Consider the following 23,775-nt stretch of genomic DNA (forward strand, 5'->3'; position numbering starts at 1 on the left):
ATCTGAAAAATGTGAAGAAAAATTGCTGACATATCAATTTTTTTCACTCTAACTTTTGACTCATACGTGAAATATTTGATGTATTATCCTCACTACAAGCCTACATAGCTGATCTCATGAAAAGTCTCATGGAAGAATGTGGGTGCTCGTAAAAGATCTGCTGCAGTGCTGTTATTGAAACGTGTGTCAAGAGGCAGATTCTTCAAACTTTAGTGCTTCATCAGAGTTTTAGGAACAAGTTGCAGATTTTTGTCAGACTTTCTGAAAGTTTTGGGGAGAGGAAGGTCAAAACCAGCAGAGGAGGGCTCGCCTTTCATAATCCAACAAATGCCACACTTCCAGCTTTTGTAAGGCTATTTCTAGAAAAAGTTCCACCTTGACAACAGTACAATATGCTTTATGTTTGAGACTCCATACGAGTCTTTTACCATAAATTTAGCTTGTGTAAACTGTAAATTTTCAAGAGTGAAAAAGGTACATCTGAAAAATGTACTTAATTGCACTATTTCCTCTAGACATCTTTAAAGTTACAGTGTGTAAAATCTCACCACTAGATGTCAGTAGATTGCAGATTGTGGTCAACTGAGTCGTTTTCTTACCCCAGAGGGGTTTTATTGTTTTGGGGGTTTTTTTGCTATTTGTAGGGCTGGTGGCCCACTGTTTAATTCAGCTGTCAATGCTGGATGATAATCAGCACTTGCAACAATATCAGGAAATATATAAGCACGTTTATTCACATTTCTGTGCTCCGGGCGGTAGTCGGAGGAATCAAAATCTCTAAAAGTAGTAAAATGGTGGGGTTTCTGGTTTACTTTCAACAAATCTTGGTCATATTTTTCCTGTGTTTTTCTTAATGAAATGAGTAAAGCTTTTCTTAATGAATAGAGAACTTTCTTTGTATAAGTTTGGAAATTGTTTTGTCATTTTTAGCAGCTGTGTCTTCATGATATTTGCTTTGTGTTTGTTGTGCAATAGACGAGGATCTTTTACAGCTCACTGGGGAAAAAACGATTGTTTGGACCCCCTATGAGACAATAAACAATATAATAACAAAGAGATTTCAGAAAATTTGCAGCAATGAACTGCGGCTTATTATTTTGGTGTGTGAGTCTCAGTGAGCACAACTGGTCCACATATAATTGAAACGATGAGTCTGGGATACCTTACTTAAAGACATCCATGCGTTTTTTTCTATTATTTCTGGAATGTGAAAACAAACAGTGTATTTTACGCTTGAGGAAATGAAACCCTACTTTAAAAAAATGATGGAAATGGTTTGTTTTTTCTTACAGTATAAGTGATTTTCCCCTGAGGGAAACCCAAACCCTTTCTGTTTCCTATGCACGAAAAACCCTGAGTGAAATGCCAACTCGACCTATGGATTTATAAACTCTGTACCTCAGTTTGTTCTGTACACTTAAACCTGCTCTGAATACAACACCCACTGCAGCTGTGTCACTGCTGTGATGTTTCCCAGTGAGGTGGGGTGCGCTAAGCGAGCCGTTTTGCTGTCAGAGGGTTGATTCTGTGTTGTGTTTAAAGTTGTTTAAAACTGCAGAAAATTAAAATTAAAAAGGAAACATAATTACAGGAAGCTGCTGTGATGTCACCAACAAGCATGTCATCTTAGTTGTGCTTTGAAGAGGTCAAACGGGCTTAAGGGTCAGGGGGGGAGATTATATGGAGGAAGGGAGCTCTTTTAGACATCCTGGAATGTGGGTGAGGCATTTTGTAGCTCTCCGAGGTGGTGGGGAATAGAGAATTTATTTTTACTGCATATTAATATTTGAGCATACTCAACATGGCTATAAACCTGTCATGTTTAATCTGAAGAAGGAAATTTCCATCTCTCTCATGAAGAACGCAAATGTTCCCTTCTCTAAATCCCTTAAATATGTTTTTGTTTTTTATGCTGAAAGAGCTGTTGTTGCTCTTATTCTTCTTTTTCTTCGTTAGATCTAATTTATTTAGTCATGTTGTGCAAAAAATTTGCACATAAACTCAGAGAGGGCACACCGCTGCGCCCTGCTGCTCTCCATCAACTCTGCAGCAGAAGTCAAGGCTAGGAACTCACCCCACCCCAGTTGAGCGTCCTGGCGAGGTCATTTCCTGTTCCCAGAGGAAGCACAGCGACCGGAGGCTGGGGATTCATCTGCAGCTCATCGAGAGCAGACAGGATCCAACCCACCTACAGCGAGACATGAAGGCAAAGTGTAAGTTGTAGAAATTTAGAATAGAAAATAGTGGCTATTAGAGATGTATAGTCACCGTGCCATCTCCTCCGCAGGCAAGGATCCTCAGATTTGGCACTTTGCGATACAACTCCAACCTAACAAAGCAGAGAGGTAATATTATAGAATAAAAGACTGCTGATTAGTGTTGAGTGGGTGTAATTGGTCCAGATTTTATGAAAATTGTTCACCTGTGAGCTTTGGATTTAAATAAAAGAGGAGTGAAAAGATGGCTTTCCCCCCTCAGAGGTGGACTGAGATAAGGGTGATGTGAAATGAAGATTTAAAGTAGGTAATTGGTACTAAACTGTCAAGCTCAGGGTGATTTCAGCCTAACTGTGTAGGCTGTAATGAAACACCAGCACTCTCCCCAAGGGAAGATTACTCACGCCTCGCGCAGTCCACCCTGCGAAAGGTCGAAGACTTGACGAGGATTCAAGATCCACATAAACATCTGTAACACTTTGGCACCCTACAGAAAAAGCAGAAAAAAATTCAGCTTCCTTCATGTTACAATATTTAAAAAGCTGCCACTAACAGCAAGCAAATTAAAAAAAAATCTGTGAAAATCTGAGAAATGAATCTCCAAATCTTAAACTAAACCCAGTGTTATGTTCTGAAGATGTTGCTGATGAAGTCTAAAAGATTATAGTAAGCAGTGGAGCCCTGAACTTTTACCTGACGGAGTTGCAGGTAAGATGCAAACATCTGCCTCAGCTGAATGAGCCTTTAACTTGTTTAACTCCCCAGTACAAATCTGCGTGTTGTCCATATATCTGAGAGCTGTGCAGGTAATCTTCCGGTGGATTCACAGCTGTGTCCTACCTCCTGCATGCTCGCCTAAACAAAACGGAGTATTTCCTGCAGCGCCAACACTTCTGAAGCTAACCGTTTCCTGTTGTGTGATACATTTGTGAAACTTCTGAAGATGTTTCCGCCCGAATCTCCCGATAATGTTTGGAGTTCATGTGTGAAAACAGCTCAGCTCAGTTCATCTGATAAACCAAATTTTTGTCTGAACCGACATCCTCACAATGAAAATTAATTATAGACAGGCTGAGGACAGACGAGGTGAGGCAGCGACAATATCTCCAAACAACAATGAGAAGAGAAGGCGTCTCAAACAGATGAAAACAGAAGATTAAAGACATTTGCTCACCTGGTTGCCGCCGCTCTTTGGATTCACAAAAACCAAGATGGGCTTCATGAGGGGAGAGGGGAGAGGCTTCAGCATGAACGGACGCCATTTAGACTCCTAAGAGATCAATAAGATCAAAATATTAGAATGTTCACATAACATAAATGTTAAAATCATGATCCATTCAATATGGTGCAAAGTTTGGGCATATATGATGACTGCTGACAAATTTTAGCTTGATATATCAATTTTTGTATTTTATGAAAATCAGTCGGTCGATCCAGTTCCAGATGGTGGAGCAGAAGCCCGCGATGATTTGAGATCAGATGACCCTAATAATCCAATAATAGACTGTATAGCAAAGATGGACATAGCTTCCTAGAGCTTGGTTTGATTTGGCAATTTTGGTGTTGTTCTTTTTTTCTTCTTTAAACTAAGCATGAGAGCGAGGTGTGGACATGACTGAAAAACAGCTCTGCACAGATACAATACCGACATGTCAATCACAGGTTAGCCATGCCCTCAGTTATATTCTACTTCCTCCTCCATATTTTTTGTAAATATTTTTTCATCATGCTCAAGTGAAGACTAATAAAAGAAAAATAACTAAGAAAACATTTAGTGTGTTTAAAATGAAAAGAAATAAGGTAACTTCTCCAAATACCTCTACTCGATCTAATTTTTTTGCACAGTTAGAGCAGTCGCCCCCTGCTGGCCATCAGAATCCAGGCAGATTTAAAGCAAGAATTTTTCATTTCATACCTAAATGAAGTCGATGTTTTATAAACACAGTTTGAAGTCAGCCGGCAACGACTTTTATTTAGTTTAATGTTTTTTTTTTTTACTTGAGTCGAGATCACATGAAGGATAAACATGAGCTAAAAATGTATTATGACAGTGTAACTGATAATATCACTTACATCTAATCCCTTCTTGCTTGTCCTTCGTTTGAAAGATGTCCGCTTTTTTCTTCTGGCAGAGTTCTTTAGGGAGCTCTAAGGTACACATACACACACAGAGTTCAGTGGTTAGGTCACTGTCACCACGTCCCCTGTGATGGTAATTAAAAGTGCAATGAAGCATGTGACGCGACAGAGATATGCAGTATGTGTGTGCGTGTCTGTGTGTGATAACAGAGACACAATCCCAGAGTTCCCTCAGACAGACCAGACACGTGTCAGTTCGCATCTCATCATACCCCAAAAATCACACACACATTAGCACACACTGAGCTTGTGACTAGAGATGGCACGATACCACTTTTTTATGTCCGATACCGATACCGATATCATAAATTTGGATATCTGCCGATACCGATATGAATCCGATATAGTGTTTTTTAATCAACAAAACTATTTTTTAAAATATCTTGCTGCATTTTGCAAGTCTGCAAGTTCATACTCAAGTTTAAAACAACAACTACACTAAAGCTATTCTGTTATACCTGTATACAAAAAAAATATTTCATAGTTCAGCAATACTGATCAATCTATAAACTTAGACCTACACCATCCTCCCTATTCTGGTATTTTAAAGAGTACTTAGCGTAAATATTAAGCAACCTAACTAATAGGGTTCCAACTCCCAGCAACAACAAAAATAAATAAATAAAAAATAGGGAACCACCCCTCACGCGCCACCTCATGATGCTTAATCGACGTAATCAACCTTAATTTAATGCAGTGTGAAAGAAAATGGACAGAAATCAATTATTTTTCAAGAAATATTAAATAGATTCAACATCTTTCTTCAACAAAATTGCAGACTGCACAGATGGTACCTTCCCAAAGTAAAAAGTACTATAGCTTACTAGGGTATATATTAGACTTAATAGTCACTATATACAGTAATTGACTTCTATTCATTTTACATCAAATTAAAACTTTGGGTGTCAGATAATTATTTATTAAAAGCTCGACATTTTAAATGAGAATAAGAAAGAAAAGTATGTCTTTGTGCCCCCTTTTCCCAGTTAATGCCCTATCGGCCCCCCTGGCTAAACTTTGCTAGATCCGCCCCTGCACAGTTACCAGCGTCAGCTACGTAGAAAAAGATCCTGGAGTAGAAAGTAATATTAAATAAATTCTAACAACAGCTGATCAAGCTTAAACGTTCTGCTGTTGTTCAGCCGCTGGTTTCCTCTTTCTGGTGCAAAGTGGGCCAAAAGCAAACAAGAGAGACGGAGTCGCGACAGAAAAGCCGATCAGCTGATCATTTAAGCAGTTTCACGATTGAAGTAGCAGCAGGAGAGCGAGAGGCAGTCGCTCGTTAAGCTTAACGCAGGAATGTTTTACAAACATTCAGAGATGGACTTACACACTTGCTTTACTTCTCTCGGGGATAACTTTGTCGGAGATGAAATGCCAGGTTGCTAGCGAAGCTCCACATGCTATCCAGACCACCGACAGGTCCCGCATGCCACAGCCGCTCTATCACGTGATGCATACTGCTCCGACTGCTAACGTTCTGAGGTGAGTTACGGCGTGTTGCAAGTTTTGCGAGGTGCTTTCGTGATATTTAATGGATCGGATTACATTTTTTATTTTTCTCCGATATCCGATCCAGTAATTTAGGTCAGTATCGGACCGATACCGATACGTAATATCGGATCGGTCCATCTCTACTTGTGACACGCCTTCTTTTTGAGTCTTAAACTTAGATCGACAAAATCATTTCTCATTACTGTCACAAGATGACACCCAGTGAACTTTATCAACCAGCAGAGCGATCGAGGAGGGTGCTCGGCGAGGGTATGAGCATACCTGTGGTTTCCTGACTTTGATGATCCAGGACGGTGGTACTATGACACCGGCGTGGGCCCCCAGTGAACACGGCTCCTCTATCTGGTGCAGCATGAAACATGTTACCTTGTTGTGGAACTGCAAGGAAAAAAAGCCCAAAAAAACACTCCTCAGGGTCGTGTCATGCGCTAAACTTGCAATCCAAACTATCATACATGTTGTGCCAATGCTGCTATCCTGTATATATTGTACATACTATTGTTTGAGTACTTACGATTGTTTTTTTTGTACTTTTTATATTTTACATTTATATTTATTATTGAAACTTGCACCAAGGGAGTGGCACTCCAATTTCGTTGTACTCTGTACAATGACAATAAAGGCTATTCTATTCTATTGTCCGTGTGTGGTGCTCTAACACAGCTGTTTATAAGAAAAACAAAACACCCTGAGTGCCAATATTTGCTTCTCTTATGCTACCTCAGTGGTGTCAAACATAAGGGTCGGGGGCAAGAACTGGCCCACCAAAGGCTCCAATTCGGTCCAAGGATGGCTTTGGAAAGTATGAAGGAAGGCAGCGATTTTGGACTTTTAATTGTATTTTCAGAAGTTTTACAGCATCTCCTACTGACATTGCCATTCATGCGACACCAGAGAATCTGAGAAATAGATACACATTTAAAAACAGAACTTCCTGGGTTTTTTTGGTTAGGTTTGGTTTTTTTTAGCTACAATAGAATTTTCAATATTTTTATGGAGGATCTGCAGTAAGTAATGAATAAATAAAAAGATAATAATTATAGCTGACAGATTTCTTCCATTAACTACAGCATCTACTGTTGAAATTGCACTTCTATTTTCCTATACTAAGATATGTGAAGGATTCAATATGTAGTTAAACTTCTTTACACTGACAGTAAGGACAGTTTCACTGATCTGGCCCATATAAGGTCAAAGTGACATCCCTGCTCTGTGTGACAGACATTAAATGGTGCTTTGCTTCAGTGATACTACCAGTCCTCTGGCTCCAGCCTTGAGGCGGGTTATTGATCATTTATGTACCCAACGTTTGCTTTATTTTGTGGCTGTATTAGAAAATCAGCTGTAGAGACAGCAGGAAATAAAGGGAGCCACAGACATTAAATGGGTGCAATTACAGTACTGAACCTATGACATATTCCCTGTTCTGGGAACATTTTGAATTTATGTAACCATATACAAAAATATTAAATAGGTTCAGTTACTCTATTGAGCCCATGACACATGTAATATTTTTAAATAATGCAACCACATTTTCAAAAAACAAGGACGTGATGCATCATTTTCTTTAAGGTGCTTTCCTTCAGTGACACTAGCAGTTCTCCGCCTCCAGCCTCGAGACAGATTGGGTACATAAATGATTGATTATCTTTACTTTACTGTGTGGCTACATTAGAAAATCAGCTGTAGAGACAGCAGGAAATGAGAGACTGGGGGGATTACAGATGTGTCAGTACAACCAGCCTATTCATGAGTGGGGTCTACATGACCTTGTTAATGTGGAAATAATAATAATAACAAATGATGTCACTCTAATATATATTTGGAAATAGGTACAGAAACTTCCTGTAGTGCTTAAGTTTATATTTAATCCACTTCAATGCACAATACAACTTGTATTTCCCCACTAATAACATCTTAGTGGGGTTAAATATCATATTTACTCGTGAATTAACGGACTTACGGCCTGTTTACACCACGAACAACTGATGGCGATGATTTCTTTACTGTGGAAGAACTTCTGCTGAAAACTCTGCAGAAACAAAGAGGCAGTCTGCATGAACAGGAACAACATCTGTGTGCAGCTGCATGTGTTTTTGAGTGCAAACTCACCTTTCCACACTGTCTACATTTCCCCTCTTGTCGTCGTCTGTGAACCCAGTGGTGTCTGAGGATGTTCTGCCGGCAAACACAGAAACACAATTTCTTTCACTTAACGCCTCAAACAAAAAGCCGATTCCTCCCTCACATTTATGCAGCTACACACTTACATCTCTCAGGGTTCGGGATCCTCCCTCTCTGAAAGTCGGCTTACATCGGAAGTTTATCTAAAAAAAGAGATAAGCTGTAGTTTCCATCTGGGGAGGTTGTTTTTCACAGCTACATTTTTACAGATGCTCCATAAATGCATCACATGCAGGCAATCGTTAAGCTACTATTTTGAAAAGCTGACATCTATAATTATAATGATACACTCACTGAATGTGTGTGTGTGTGTGTGTGTGTGTGTGTGTGTGTGTGTGTGTGTGTGTGTGTGTGTGTGTGTGTGTGTGTGTGTGTGTGTGTGTGTGTTATTATGCCTGTACAAAATTGGCAGATTAGGGTTTTAGTTTTCCCGAGAATTGCTCATTCAGACTAAAAATTAACATAAATCATCTGTAGCTGCCGTTGGGAATTTGTTTTATTTATGATCACAAAAATTATATATCTTTTCCAACTGCCTTAAGACTTAGGGTTAGTTAGAATTACTGTTAGGATTTGGTATTTGACTGAGATGGCTAAACTTAGGGGTGAAAGAGTTTGGAATATATTCATGCTAAAACTCATTTTAATTTTATTGTGCCAAATCACAACAGCATTTGCCTCAAGGCGCTTTAAATTGTAAGACCCTACAATAATACAGAGAAAACCTCAACAATCAGACCCCAGTGAGCAAGCACTTGGTGACAGTGGGAAGGAAAAACTCCCTTTAAACAGGAAAAACCATCCGGCAGAACCAAGCTCAGGAAAGTGCAGGCATCTGCTGTGACTGGTTGGGGTGGGGAGAGGAAGCCAGGACAAAACCAAGATCAGTGAAACTTTGATGCACAGACATAAAGACCTTTCAAAAATTATTAGTAAGCTACAGTAAACTTTATTACATCAGAGCATCTTTAACCACCTGAGAGCCCGAATTCTCACATCTCAACATTGCATTTAGGCTTTTCTGAACCTTATGCATCAATTAAATGTTTTATACTTTTAAACAGTGGCGAATTATTGTTTTATCTCTTGTAAAGGTTCATGTGAGAATTTAGTAAGAGCCAATCAAAAGCCAAAATGGGAAACTTATTAGCCAGTCATGTTGCAAGTAAACAGCAGAGGTCCATGACAGTTTAAACTGTGTGGTGGAGAGCATACTGCCTTGCTAAGTACAGGGGTAGTGCTAGTACTAGTAGCATTCTTACTAATTCATAATATGGACAAGTATTTCATATAATCAGTGCTCTGGAGAATGAGCAGAGACATATCACCACTCTGAATTGATCTGTTAATAAAGCAGTAATGTTGTCAGACTTCTACATGCACAGTAGAAGTATGGCTTGAAGGGGAAAAGGCTTTTTAACCTAATGTTCAGGCACAGTCATTAAACTTTACTCAGGTACTTTGCAGACATTTTTCATGACTCAGTGACCACTGAAGTTAAGTTACGGCTCTCACGGCATTGATTTAAAAACAACCTTCATGTGCTTGTAACTGCCCAGAGGCTTTGTCAAGTGTAAGACTCATTTCAAGAAAGATTTCCGATTTCATGGAGTACTTCATGCAATAACCCTTTGGAAGGTAATACCTGTAAGATAAGCAGCACATTGGTTACTACAACCCTGTTAAACCCTGTGTATAACCTGGAGTTGTTTTTAGTCTCATGTGTGCTTGTGCTAATAATTAGTAAGGTATTTTGATTCTATATTCAGTTTCTTATATAACTTTTCAATTTTATTTAAAATTTTTACCAATTATTACTTTAATTATTACTTTTTATGTTTAATGTTTTGGCTGCTGTAGCTTTTGGGATAAATAAAATATATGTTTTCTTATCATGCCTCGGCTTCATTTAATTTACATAGGGAAAGAAAATAACAAATCTTATCAAAGGCATTTAAAGATCTTAGAAATAATGGAACAGCTATTTAATATTATATTTATTTGAGTCTCAGAACCCAAGAGCATAAACCAGGGATCGAGAACTATGACAAAAATGAAGTATGAACAATAAACTCTGTGTGTGTGTGTGTGTGTGTGTGTGTGTGTGTGTGTGTGTGTGTGTCTGTGTACTATGGTTACATATCTTTGTGGGGACAAGAAAAATTGGAAGTTTGCAATACTTGTGGGGATCAACAGCCCTTATGTGGATAAAATACCCATCCCTACAAGTCTGAAAGCATTTTTAAGACTCAAAATGTGGTTTTAGTGACAGGGTTACAATCATGGTCAGGGTTACCTGACTCAGCACCGGGTCTCCACAAGGATGTGTTTTGAGTCCCCTCCTGTTTACGCTCTACACATCCGACTGCTCCCCTACCCATCTCTCAAACACCATCATAAAGTTCGCGGATGACACCACAGTGGTTGGACTCATCTCAAGGGGGGATGAGTCGGACTACAGAGATGAGGTCAACAGACTGACTGAGTGGTGTTCAGTTAACAACCTCCAACTGAACACCACGAAAACTAAAGAACTTATCTTGGACTTCAGGAAGGGCAGAGCAGACCCGGCCCCACTTTACATTCACGGGAGCTGTGTGGAGAGGGTACACTCCATGAGGTTTCTGGGCGTGCAGATATCTGATGACCTCTCCTGGACTGCAAATACTACAGCGGTGGTTAAAAAGGCCCAGCAGCGTCTCCACTTTCTGAGAGTGCTCAGGAGGAACAACCTGGAGGAGAGGCTGCTGGTGACATTTTACAGAGCCACCATAGAGAGCATCCTAACGTACGGCATAACAACATGGTATGCAGGGTGCTCAGCTGCAGACAGGAAAGTACTGCAGAGGGTCATCAACACAGCCCAGAAGATCACTGGCTGCTCTCTGCCCAGCCTGGAGGTCACTGCAAACTCTCGGTACCTCAGCAGAGCTGGCAATATCATCAAGGACCACTCTCACCCCAGCAACCAACTGTTTGAACTATTACCGTCAGGCCGACGGTACAGGTCACATAAAACCAGGACAAACAGATTCAGGGATAGCTTCTTTCCCAGAGCTATCACCGTAGTAAATAAGCACAAAAACAACTGAACCTATTCCATACCGTCACTTTCATTATATTATGCTGCTATTCATACTGTCATTATATTAATGCTGCTATCCTGTATATATTGTACATACTATTGTTTGAGTACTTACGATTGTTTTTTTTGTACTTTTTATATTTTACATTTATATTTATTATTGAAACTTGCACCAAGGGAGTGGCACTCCAATTTCGTTGTACTCTGTACAATGACAATAAAGGCTATTCTATACCCATACACATACTGTGTGTGTGTGTGTGTGTGTGTGTGTGTGTGTGTGTGTGTGTGTGTGTGTGTGTGTGTGTGTGCGCTACCTTTTCTAGTTGCTCCATGCAGCCGGTGTGAACAACAATCTTACAGGCTGCACATTTCCTCCTGGGGGCCGACTTCTTAAAAAGAGAGTACAAAGGGCAGAGTAAGACACACAAAATCCACACAGCACACAGCAAATGAAACAAACACAAGCAGTGTAAGAACACACTAACAGCAACCTGCTGTTACACACTGGCAAGATGTGCTCAAGGTCCCCCAACATTTTACCTTTACTCCAGTTCAGTTTGAAAAGCAGTGGCAGACTTTTATTAGCACCACTAACAGCACAGTGACACTCCAGGCTTGAGGAGTCCATTTCTGTTATTTTTTTCACCAGCCATTATTCAAAATGGAAAAAATAAGGATTTTAAGAACATTAGCTTATATTTCTGACTCTTCTATAGATATAGGTGTCACTACCCAATCTTTAGAGAAAATGTCTTTTATGTTACTTTCATGTCAATATCAACATAAAAAAAAAACAAAAAAAAAACCTTGATATCTTTGCTTGGTTCTACAAAGAACTTCAGATTATTGGCTAATTTTTTTTCTATTAAAAGAAAAAAAAATTCTAATGTTGTGTATGTTCTTTTTCTTTAAAAAAAAATGCAAAAATACATAAAAATCATGAATAAAAGCCATATGTTGTTAATATATACATTATCACTAATAAAATACATACGATTTTTTGTGAACCACTAAAATAATAATAATAATAAATAATTTTTCACCAATTTGATAAATAATTGTGCATATTTTTAACTGAATTAGTTTTATATAACTAATTCAGGTTTTTTTTTAACATTTTCATTCATGGATTACAAACTACATAAAAAAAAATCAGCAACCACAGTCCTTACCTTTTAACAGTTTATGTACAGTGAATGTAATAATATATTTAATCATTTAAATATTTTATCCTGCATTGAAATTTCTAAAATCTAAATTGAAATTTAGATAATTTGTTTTAAGCTGATTTACGTACATTTAAGCCATTTTATCTAGAGCAGTCACATGCTGCATAACGTTTATAGACTTTTATGGTGAAAGGAATGTACAAAAAAACAAATGAGGCTTGGACGAATTCATCGTAGGAAGACCCACTGGCTTGTAGACGTGGGTTTTAAAACTTAATTTTGGTATCCTGGTTATTTGAAATAAGACATTACGAGGGTCAGGTGGCCTAACCGAGACCAGCACTGAAGTTCTGGTTACAGTGAGATAATTACAGACAAAATTATTTCACAAGAGTCGCCCCCTGTTGGCCATTTAAATGAATGCAGGTTTAAGGTAATTTAGCTTCAGCTTCAATTTCCAGACCCAGAAAATAATCTTTACTGCTGTGGGGCTGGGAAAAACACACAAACACACACACAAAAACCCACAAAAAACAAATCTCTAAGGTAAAAGAATGAATTAAAAGCGCAGAGTAATTTATCACACAGTGACTGACAAAAAAAAAAAAGCAAACACTCAAGATGCCAAAGTGCGATTTGCCTTCAATAAATAACACTGCCGTGCTTCCCTTGCTCTTGCAACAGACAAACTACTCATTATGAGTAATAATATGACAACTAATAATGGAGTGGTCTCATCTCCAGTCAATGAGTTCACTCTTGAATGTCACACTGAGCAATACTCAGAGCTACTCCCACGAACACACACACACACAAAAGGAAAAGAAAAAACCCCCAAAAAACAACAACAACAAAAACAACGTTTCACCCTCATTTTTCATGGGTTAGTAGCTCTGAATGTTCTGCTTGGAAAGCCCCGCCACAAGATCAGCTTCTTACATGAACTATCATGCTGAGACAAGCAAGACATCCTTTTTCAAGATGCCACAAGAGTTAAAACTCCAAGAAAAATGAAGGTTCTAAACAGAGGAACTTTATTTATTACACACAAAATACATTTTTAATGGTCATTGTCAGGGAACTTTAAACAGCTGTGTAAAACAATTAATGTCCGGTAGCCTTTTAACAGCATGTTTTTCACAGAAAAGGAAACAAAGTATGACATCATTTTACTTTACACATTTTACAATCACCAAATAACCAGTAGTTATAAAGCACTACAAATTTTAAACCAGTCGGGCAAAGCATTAAAGCCTTGAATAAATACTCCTGCCTAACACTGCTGAACTCAGGACCAGGATAGGGAAGTTTCCCAGAAGAGCGCTGAGCTGTAATCAGATCAGCAGTCTCATTCAGTTTACCTATGAGTGGATTTAAGGTATGGCTGAGCAGAGAGACAAGCATTGGGACTGAGGCATTTAAATGTGTTATCAATGGAATCATACTCAGCCACAATCCCAGTAGATCAGCTGATTTCAATGCCAGCCAGCATACAGTTGGTGGGCCAGATTGTGGCTTTGTATCACACCTCCAACCACATCGCTCTATCAAGACAATAATCATAATATAGCGAGAATGAGGAGGTCCCAGGCAGGAGCCGAGCCATGCCATCAAATATAGATTTCAGTAGACAAAAATAACAATATTCCTTTAAGTAAGGTGGTCCTCACTGAAATGATGCTAAAAACATCAATCCAATTAATCAAAAAGAAACAACCCCAGAACATGAAGGATACTAAGAAGACTTCATGAGTGTTTACTAACCGGCATGTCTAAGTACAGTAGTACCATGTCTGAGGTGAGGCGGACACTGTACCAGTCTGTTCTGCTGAATAGAGAGCTGAGCATTTAGGAGAAGATGTGAATTTACTGTCTGATTGATCCTTAGCTCTGCCCACAGGCTGTGGGTACCGAACTAAAGAGTGAGATGCAAGCAGCAAACAAGCTTCTAGGTCTGGGCTCAGCCTCAGAGATGGGGTGAGGTTTCTGAGGTGGTTCCCAAAACGATCTGTCGTTTTCCAACACAATATGCATTCACAAGAGTAACGCAAGGTGGAAATTCTTTTCACACCATTTCCAAGCTTGAAGATTGGCAAAACAACACTGATGGAATAGTCCCTTCTTGTCCCAGAAAGAGGTTTGCCATCATTTCCGAAAAAATTTCTTTAACCATCTGTACCCCATAACAGCCATGGCCAACTGGCGTGATGCTACGACTGTTGGTGTATAAAAACCGTTTTGTACACACTACATTTTAACATATTTTAGGACACTCAAGCCTTAGCTGGCATAATCTGTTTTGGTTATAGCAGACTTGTTGTCAGCTGTCTGGAGATGGGAGTGTTGCATGACTGACAATGATAAATAAATAGAATAAATGGAGAATAAGTCATCATTTTAATGCACATTTTATTGTTTTAGAGCCACGACTTGAGTTCAAGAGGAGGATGAGGTGTAGATGAGGGAGGACAGAGCAGTGGTGGAGGAGGCCGATGAAGAGTAGGAGGCAAAACAGAAAAGAGATGATGAGAATAACATTATGAAATGTGCAACTGTACAAATCTTAATTGGTCAAATATAATTTTAAAGAGCTACTTGTGATCTGTAAATCAAAACTAACTTATAACTGAGACTTTACATAACTTTTTTTTAGCTGTAATCAGGTGTTTAGAATTTGTAATCAGATTTCTCTTTCTTTCAGAATTCCCAGCAATCTGGAATATTCCAATAGAAACATACCAGGGTATAGAGGATTGAATGGACTGAATGGAGAATGGGTGGATGGACAGATGGACAATAAACTGGACTGGGCTAAAAACACCACAGCACTTTACAGGAAGGGCCAGAGTCGTCTCTATTTTTTGAGGCGACTGAGGTCCTTCAACATCTGCCAGAAAATGCTGAGGATTTTCTATGAGTCTGTTGTGGCCAGTGCGATCCTCTATGCTGTTGCATGCTGGGGGAGCAGGCTGAGGGTCGCAGATGCCAACAGACTTAATAAACTGATCCGTAAGGCCAGCAATGTTGTGGGGATGGAGCTGGACTCCCTCAAGGTGGTGTCGGAGAGGCGGATGCTGTCCAAGATAAAGAGAATGTTGGATAACACCTCCCACCCACTCCATGACATGCTGGTCAGTCACAGGAGCTCGTTCAGTGAGAGACTGAGATTACCGAAAAGCACCACTGAACGACACAGGAAATCATTCCTGCCTGTGGCCATCTCCCTGTACAACGCATCCACTTAACACACTGTTTGCTGCTACAACTACACATGTTTCTTTTCCAAATATTTATTTATAAGTGACTTATGTATGTATGTATGTATATTTATGTATATATTGTACTATTCTTAGTTAGCGTATTGTCTGTCTTGTCTTAATGTTGGTTTAAAATGGAGCACTGTAACAAAAAATAATTTCCCCCAGGGATCAATAAAGTATTCTGATTCTGATTCTGATTTATGGATGGGTGGATGGTAATCCATGATTATGAAGCATGCCATGGAGGTCTTTACTTCCTTTTCAAACACTCTTTGTTAAGCGTGTAATAGGAGAGAGGAGGTATTTTCTGCAGCATTTGCCTTACACAACAGCCTGGTTGTTCCTTCATGACTGAGATTAAATCGAGCTGATCCCGCTGAAAACAGGTAGGAATGTGTTTACTTACGTCAGCCACGACTTGTCAAAGCGATCTCAGATTCCTCTGAGGTCGGCATATCCTCTTGGACATTTATCTAACACAAATCACCACAGAGAGATTATTTCTTGCTGCAGCTCAATCTTGACAGCGTCTTAATGTGTTTTTATACGTGCACTATAATTACCTTCCATCAGTGGAAATGTACAAAGATGTCATTACATTAGTGTAGTGAATTAAAGGCTGTTTCTCAGCTCTGTATAGCAGGTGCTGTTTTTCTTGTAAGAGCTGAATAGATGGACAAAAGGTCAACAACAGCTCTCATTCAGACTCTTTCTTTGCAGCCCTGCATGCTTGTAGTCAACGACACTTCAGAACACACTTCCTTCTCTGTTTTTGGAGTAATTAATTCTCTGCTTTGTGGACATGTTTCACCTGAATCAGAGTGTGGCATCCTGTTTAAAATAATGCTTTGTTTTAGCATTTACAACAGAATACGAAACGCTCCTTTTGCAGAACACTGGGACCACCTGCTCTGCAAATGAAGCACAAATGATGTGTTTCAATGAGTGTTTCATGTGTGGCACTAAAAATCACAACCTGGTACTACACGGAAATTTTGTATTACCTGCTCCTGATGCCACATTTTAGAGTCATCATGTTTTTGCTTTTTGTTTTTGTCTCATTAACATAGCACCAGCAATAACAGGCCTTTTTATTCTGCAGCTGCACTAAAGAGACAAAACTCTGCTGCATGAAAAAGCTTTTAAGAATCAGATGTGTTTCGGGCAGCATTATTAGGTGCTGATATAAGAGACTCTGGTCATGGTTGGTTCAGGCTGATTAACTCTGCAATTGTCACATTTCCACACATGCATCGACAGTTGCTTGTTGTACACAGCGAAACCTACAGAAAACCTACAGAAGTTCAAATAAAAGTCTATTTTTGCAGACAAACTACTGACTTAGTCTAGCACGATGTTGATGGCAGCCGTCTTACATTCTGTCGCAGGGTTGAGTCTAAGGGGGGTGGGGTGGGGGGTGGGGGGGGGAATGGGGTGTACAAGACCACAACCAAGCCAACTAGCAATAGCTGATAAATTGGCACATCAACCTTTGGTCAATATAAGGTAACGTCTGGCTCCAAAACACCAACATGACAGAGGCCAAAACAATAAATGTCACCAGCTGCACTCCCAGATGGCAGAGTTGGAGGTCATCTGAACTTTGCAAGTGAATCAGATGAATGATATCGAGAGCAGCCACAACACTGACCTGGCCACTGAGTCGGCTGGTAGACGATAAAGACCTCCCCAATAGCTAATCATACTACACAACCGTAATGAATTGATAAACAGACAACTTCCTGTTTTTTCATTAACTACTCTAAAACTTTAAGGGACAATCTGAGTAAAGAGCTACCAGAACTTTTTCTGTATTTTTTGCACATTTATTTCTGACAATTTAAACCCAAACAGTTGCGCTGATCACAGTGTTTCTTTACTATGCAGAAAAAAGTTACTTCTTATATTAAGATATCAAAGGGACTAAATGTGTAGTTAAATGTCTTCACTATAACAGAAAGGAGAGTTTCTCTGGTCTGGCCCACTTAAGACCAAAGTGGGCTGTATGTGGGCCATGATATAAAATTAATTTAAGATGCCATTATATCCATTTTTAAAAATCAATTCAAACTGAAAAGATTTTTTAAAAAAGCATTAATTAGCATTAGTTTTCATTTTCAGTTTCAAAAAGTTTCACTGAATGATTCACAGATGCTGCTAAAGGATAAAATTCTTAATAATGTGTGAGAAAATCATTTTCGAAGAGGGACCCAAAACTACTTCTACTTGGTTTGTATTCAGAAGGACACAAATATAAATACAAATAACAAAGCTGAGCAACATTAATAAGTCTCAGTTTTTGCATACCAAAAAGCTAAATGTCTAGGGGGAATAACGCCTAAACCAAATGCTTATGAGTGCATAAGACAAATATGAAACCTCCCTTTAAAAATACAAATATATACCAAAGCCTGAAGATGATGTACTTGAAAAGATTTCGGGACCTTTCGGGAGTTTTTTAGAGGATTTGAATCTAACAATAAGTCAGTCAGACTAGTTAGTTGTTCTAAACCATACATGTTTTGTTGCATTGTCTTTTTTCTGAAGTTCGCTTCTCTTTTTTTGAGGATCTGGGTACCGAGTTGATTACAAGGAGCAAAATCTTTTTGGGATTCTTTTTAGTCCAGTTATTTAATGTTCATAAGACCATTACTTAAAAGAAATAAATATACATATTCTAGAAAAAACAAAAGTCTTTCACTGTATCTGACATGCTAACATAGGATTTGTATAAGGACTATAGATTACTCACAGCTGTCTTTAGCACGCAGGTGTCCTCTCCAAGATAACAGAGCTCTCCTGAGCAGCTCGTCTCCATCCACAGGTGATCCCCATTCACTGCGTTCTCCTACGGAGAAGCAGACAAGAGAGAGAAAATGAGCGGGGAATAATCATAAAATTAGTCAACATTGTCTCACTCACATTTAACTGCAACCATATAGACATGAGCACATGGCAGCGAATGAGGTCAACAAGTGTGTCAAGCACATAACAGCCACTGCTGAGTAGGTGGGTAACTTCACAGTGCATGTTAATTTAAACACTACTGATTCATGTGCAAACACACTCCTACATGGAGTAATACATGTCAGTGTATATGCGTACAAAGACATTCAAGGTAAATGCATGCAGGCTGAATGTTTGAGTAAAATTGTGTCACCGGGTTTACTGCACAGCTGTGATCACGCTCCCTCAGCTCAGATGTGAATAGTTTTGCTTGCTCATTCATTCAGTAATGGAAAAATGGATTGGAAGACCTTTTGTTTCATTTGCTAATTATATAATTAACTTGTATTTGTTTAATTATCTTAATTTTGCACTTTCCTCTCTCTTTTGTGATTTTTTTGCAACATAAGAAAAACCCTGATTGTATTTCCTAATAACAGTATGTTGTATGTATATGACAACTTTAACTTCATTTATCAGCTTGGCAACTATCTTACAAAGTAAAAGTAAATAATTACTTTTTTTACTGGTTCACACTAGTTTCAAACATAAAATATATGGAATTTAATAATGTATAGGTCTGGATGTGGCTTTGTATGTGTATATCTATCTGGGACAACGCCTGGCTGAAATGGGAGGGTAATAAGATGACTCAGCTCAGTAGGACTTTGAGAATATAAAAGCTGGCCCAGAAAACCGGGAAGTAAAAATAATAATTAATAGGGTAAATCTCTGCCGTGGGGTCCCTCCATGTCAACATAACATTGGGGATTGACTAGGGTGACCAGATATCCCTCTTCATGTGGGACTGCATGGCATTTTTATCCCTTGTCTCGAGATAATGTCCCACATTTTGACTGGTACTGTGGGACATGCACTTTTTTACTAAGTGAATATGAAGGAAAAGTTTTTATTACAGTCAGAAGATTCCTTTCGAATGCAGCACTCATCAAGGAAAGTAACAAACTTTGCAGATTTTGTTGAATATGACGGAAAAAAACCACAAAGGAAATGAAGCAGCAGAATACTCTGAGAAATTGCTTTTGTCTATTTTGCAAGAGTTATTTTAAACTTTTATGCTGGGGCAAAATATGTAAAGTGACACATTATCCATGTCATAATTGGATAAAAATCACTACAACTGTAAAATATGGATCAAAAATTTTTAAGTTCAATGTGAACATTTCAGACTACCCCTGGCAAGACATGACATGTCCCACTTTGCCCACACAAACAGTCTTTGTCCCACTTTTACTCTGTTAGGATCTAAGAGATTCTGGCAAGATGGGTTTAATTTAAATCACTATGTCTTATTTACTTCAATCCAAGTTCAATTTTATGAATAATGTGCATAACAGCCAGAAGAGCATAACATGGTCCAACAGGAAGTGCAGTTCCTTCCCAAGCCAATGCAGGCATATCTTTAGCAATCGGGCAAAGAATCTGCAAGGCTTGAAGAAAGATTTCCACAATACGCATCTAAACTCTTTGTCTCCTGTACATTTAACGAGCTACAAAATGTAATGTGGCAAAAATATAGGTTCTTTAAAACTTATAAACACGCATTGTAAAATATAATTTTGCAGCCTTACAACTTTACAGTGACCTACATACACTAACCTTTCAAGGTCCTACATCAAGAGTAATGTGTTATTCAATGCAAACTGCATTTCGTTGCCCTGTACCTGTGCATGTGCAATGACAATAAAGTTGAATTCTATTCTATTCTATTCTATTATTCCAATATTTTATTTATAATAAAGAGTTACTGGCAAAAAGTTGAAGAAAGTAAACAGGCAATAAAAACTGTTATATCTGGTCTTTAAGTCTGACGTCATTAGCCGTGTCTGGGCCTAAACTCCGCTGCAGGTCCATAAGTCAAGCGATCACTGAGAGTTGAAAAACTGTCTAAATTCCTTCATCTGTAATAACATGATCAGTGTGGCTGCTCTACCAGGTGTAACAATTCAGTTGAACATCCAGGCATCCATAAAAACGGAATTTATGACATTTAACGGAATTAGAAGTTAGCAGGGAGTTAGCTCGCTAGCTTCCATCTAAATACAATATAGCATGTCCTGACTGCGGGGTTTCGGAAACAAATTAAGATGTACAGCTCTGCTATCACTTCCGACATAAATGAAGACAGAAAACTAAACAACAGTGACGTTTGTAGGAAGTTTGGCTACCTGGTATATAACGATGTGCTACGTGATCGCTAGCGACACAGCTATGTTAGCATAATAAACACAGTGAAGCTGGAGGATGAACGCTAACTTTTTTCCACTTGATAAAAGTTAACGTGAGGATTCCCGGTGGTCAGGGATAGAGATGGACCGATCCGATATTATGTATCGGTATCGGTCCGATACTGACCTAAATTACTGGATCGGATATCGGAGAAAAATAAAAAATGTAATCCGATCCATTAAATATCACGAAAGCACCTCACAAAACTTGCAACACGCCGTAACTCACCTCAGAACGTTAGCACGTCGGAGCAGTATGCATCACGTGATAGAGCGGCTGTGGCATGCGGGACCTGTCGGTGGTCTGGATAGCATTTGGAGCTTCGCTAGCAACCTGGCATTTCATCTCCGACAAAGTTATCCCCGAGAGAAGTAAAGCAAGTGTGTAAGTCCATCTCTGAATGTTTGTAAAGCATTCCTGTGTTAAGCTTAACGAGTGACTGCCTCTCGCTCTCCGGCTGCTACTTCAATCGTGAAACTGATCAGCTGATCGGGTTTTCTGTCGCGAGTCCGTCTCTCTTGTTTGTTTTTGGTCCACTTTGCGCCAGAAAGAGGAAACCAGCGGCTGAACAACAGCAGCACGTTTAAGCTTGATAAGCTGTTGTTACAATTTATTTAATATTACTTTCTACACCAGGATCTTTTTCTACGTAGCTGACGGCTGGTAACTGTGCAGGGGCGGATCTAGCAAAGTTTAGCCAGGGGGGCCGATAGGGCATTAACTGGGAAAAGGGGGCACAAAGACATACTTTTCTTTCTTATTCTCATTTAAAATGTCTAGCTTTTAATAAATAATTATCTGACACCCAAAGTTTTAATTTGATGTAAAATGAATAGAAGTCAACTACTGTATATAGTGACTATTAAGTCTAATATATATACCCTAGTAAGCTATAGTACTTTTTACTTTGGGAAGGTACCATCTGTGCAGTCTGCAATTTTGTTGAAGAAAGATGTTGAATCTATTTAATATTTCTTGAAAAATAATTGATTTCTGTGCATTTTCTTTCACACTGCATCAAATTAAGGTTGATTACGTCGATTAAGCATCATGAGGTGGAGCGTGAGGGGTGGTTCCCTATTTTTTATTTATTTATTTTTGTTGTTGCTGGGAGTTGGAACCCTGTTAGTTAGGTTGCTTAATATTTACGCTAAGTACTCTTTAAAGTACCAGAATAGGGAGGATGGTGTAGGTCTAAGTTTATTAGATTGATCAGTATTGCTGAACTATGAAATATTTTTTTTGTATACAGGTATAACAGAATAGCTTTAGTGTAGTTGTTGTTTTAAACTTGAGTATGAACTTGCAGACTTGCAAAATGCAGCAAGATATTTTAAGAAACAGTTTTGTTGATTAAAAAACACTATATCGGATTCATATCGGTATCGGCAGATATCCAAATTTATGATATCGGTATCGGTATCGGACATAAAAAAGTGGTATCGTGCCATCTCTAGTCAGGGACAAGTGCAATTGCATGGTAGGATGCTGTAAACGGACCGAACTTCAGTCAGGAGAACAACTGACATAATCCATGCACAATATGAGGTTAGTCATTCATATACTGCTGCATGGGCTGGGCTGTAGTTACATGGTAACGTTTTAAAAACTGAGCTTTAAAATGAGTAGTGGTAAGAAAAACCGACAGTGATCACTGACTGTTTTTAGGGGCTTTTTGAGATTAAATAGAACAAGATACAAAGTATTAAAACATGTTAAAAACACAAAAGCCTTATTAAATGCAGGGTAGTTTGGATTCGTCACGTCAGCACTTAAAGACTGGATTACCTGCAAATGCCCCAAAATCTTTAAAAGCACTTTGAAATAACAATTTAATTAAAAAGAATCAGTCACTTAAATTTTTTTTAACCTCAACCAACTTTCTAGGGTTTACTGTGAGGAGCAGACATTCTGACGTTCCTGCATCTTTTATGAAGTAATTAATGTGGGTTTTATTGTCATAGTGCAGCACTTTTTTCATAAAGTCACAATAATTAGTGACAAACTAGAAAATCAATTTGAATGGACATTTGTTTAAATTTCCACTTCCTGTTACACATCTTCTACCAGTGTTCTGGCCCTGCTGGGAATATGGACAAACCCTTTTGGACTTATTAGCACCTAAAAGCAGACCTTAAAGGTCTCAATGAATCGACCCCTGAGTGTATATTAATGAGTGTCTGAGCACAGTGATAATATATGAGTGAGTGCATGAGAGCCGTGCAGAGAGATAAAGGGCAGCAATGACGTGCTGGAAGTGTCCCTACAGACGGAGCCCAAGGGAAATCTCAGATGTGAGCCCACAACTGTTTATCTACTTACACCTTCCTATTAATAATAAAGCACATTGCATTTGCTTTTCATTATTGATGCATGAATCATTTAGAGCACGGCTGTCAAACAAATGGAGCGTGGGACAGAAATGGCCCGCAAAAGGTTTCGATCCGGCCCGCGGGATGGCTTTGCAAATGTGAAAAATGGGGAAAGTGGAAGTCGTAAATGTTGTTCGTTTTTGATGGACAAAAACAAACAAAAAAGAAATTACATAAGAAATTAAGGTGTTTTTGAAATGTTTTGTATCACTGCAGATAAACCAGTTTGTTTTTGACAGTAGGTTCACAGTACAAATATATAAATACATAAAATACAATAAAATCAAATAACTAATGGAGGTAGTGGTACTAACACTAAAGGACAGAGGGTGGGGTTTTTTTTTAAATATATTTTTACACAACTTTTTCAGATGTCCACCCCATTTAACTCTTTCCCCCATAAAAACAACACATGACGACCTCCCCCGTATCCTTAATGACATGTTTGGACACCTCAGTATACATAGTTTGACATCCATTAACATAGAGTACCCTCACAAAGCCTCTATGTGGCTGGCAAATTTTCAATAGATACGACTAATTCTATGAAATGCACCTTTTCACCTTTACATATTCTTCTTGAGTTTGAAGCACTTTGATGTCTTTTTCTTGAATTTTGGAGGCTCGTGTGAAAAC

The 23,775-nt window shown here is 38.7% G+C and overlaps 1 protein-coding gene across 7 annotated transcripts in view; it reads right to left on the reverse strand.

Annotated features, from left to right (window-relative positions):
* Nucleotides 1-23,775, reverse strand: part of dgki (diacylglycerol kinase, iota) — a 104,175-nt gene that overhangs the window by 28,866 nt on the left and 51,534 nt on the right. For 5 of the 7 annotated variants that reach the window (XM_085436227.1, XM_085436226.1, XM_085436224.1 and 2 more), the window contains exons 3-13: nt 18,324-18,419; nt 11,457-11,531; nt 8,141-8,197; nt 7,983-8,048; nt 7,834-7,902; nt 6,132-6,248; nt 4,290-4,364; nt 3,391-3,486; nt 2,621-2,703; nt 2,269-2,329; nt 2,075-2,188 (exon numbers count right to left, since the gene is read on the reverse strand). In XM_085436227.1, the coding sequence (XP_085292353.1) occupies nt 2,075-2,188; nt 2,269-2,329; nt 2,621-2,703; nt 3,391-3,486; nt 4,290-4,364; nt 6,132-6,248; nt 7,834-7,902; nt 7,983-8,048; nt 8,141-8,197; nt 11,457-11,531; nt 18,324-18,419 (909 nt within the window). Of the gene's footprint in view, nt 1-2,074; nt 2,189-2,268; nt 2,330-2,620; nt 2,704-3,390; nt 3,487-4,289; nt 4,365-6,131; nt 6,249-7,833; nt 7,903-7,982; nt 8,049-8,140; nt 8,198-11,456; nt 11,532-18,323; nt 18,420-20,995; nt 21,671-23,775 lie in introns of those variants that run through there. The other 2 variants (XM_085436230.1, XM_085436225.1) reach the window with 2 other exon arrangements.

Source organism: Copadichromis virginalis, linkage group LG17 (assembly GCF_057382275.1).
Source record: "Copadichromis virginalis isolate Kocher_CV1m ecotype Utaka linkage group LG17, C_Virginalis_male_GT1.1, whole genome shotgun sequence".
Lineage (NCBI taxonomy): Eukaryota > Metazoa > Chordata > Actinopteri > Cichliformes > Cichlidae > Copadichromis > Copadichromis virginalis.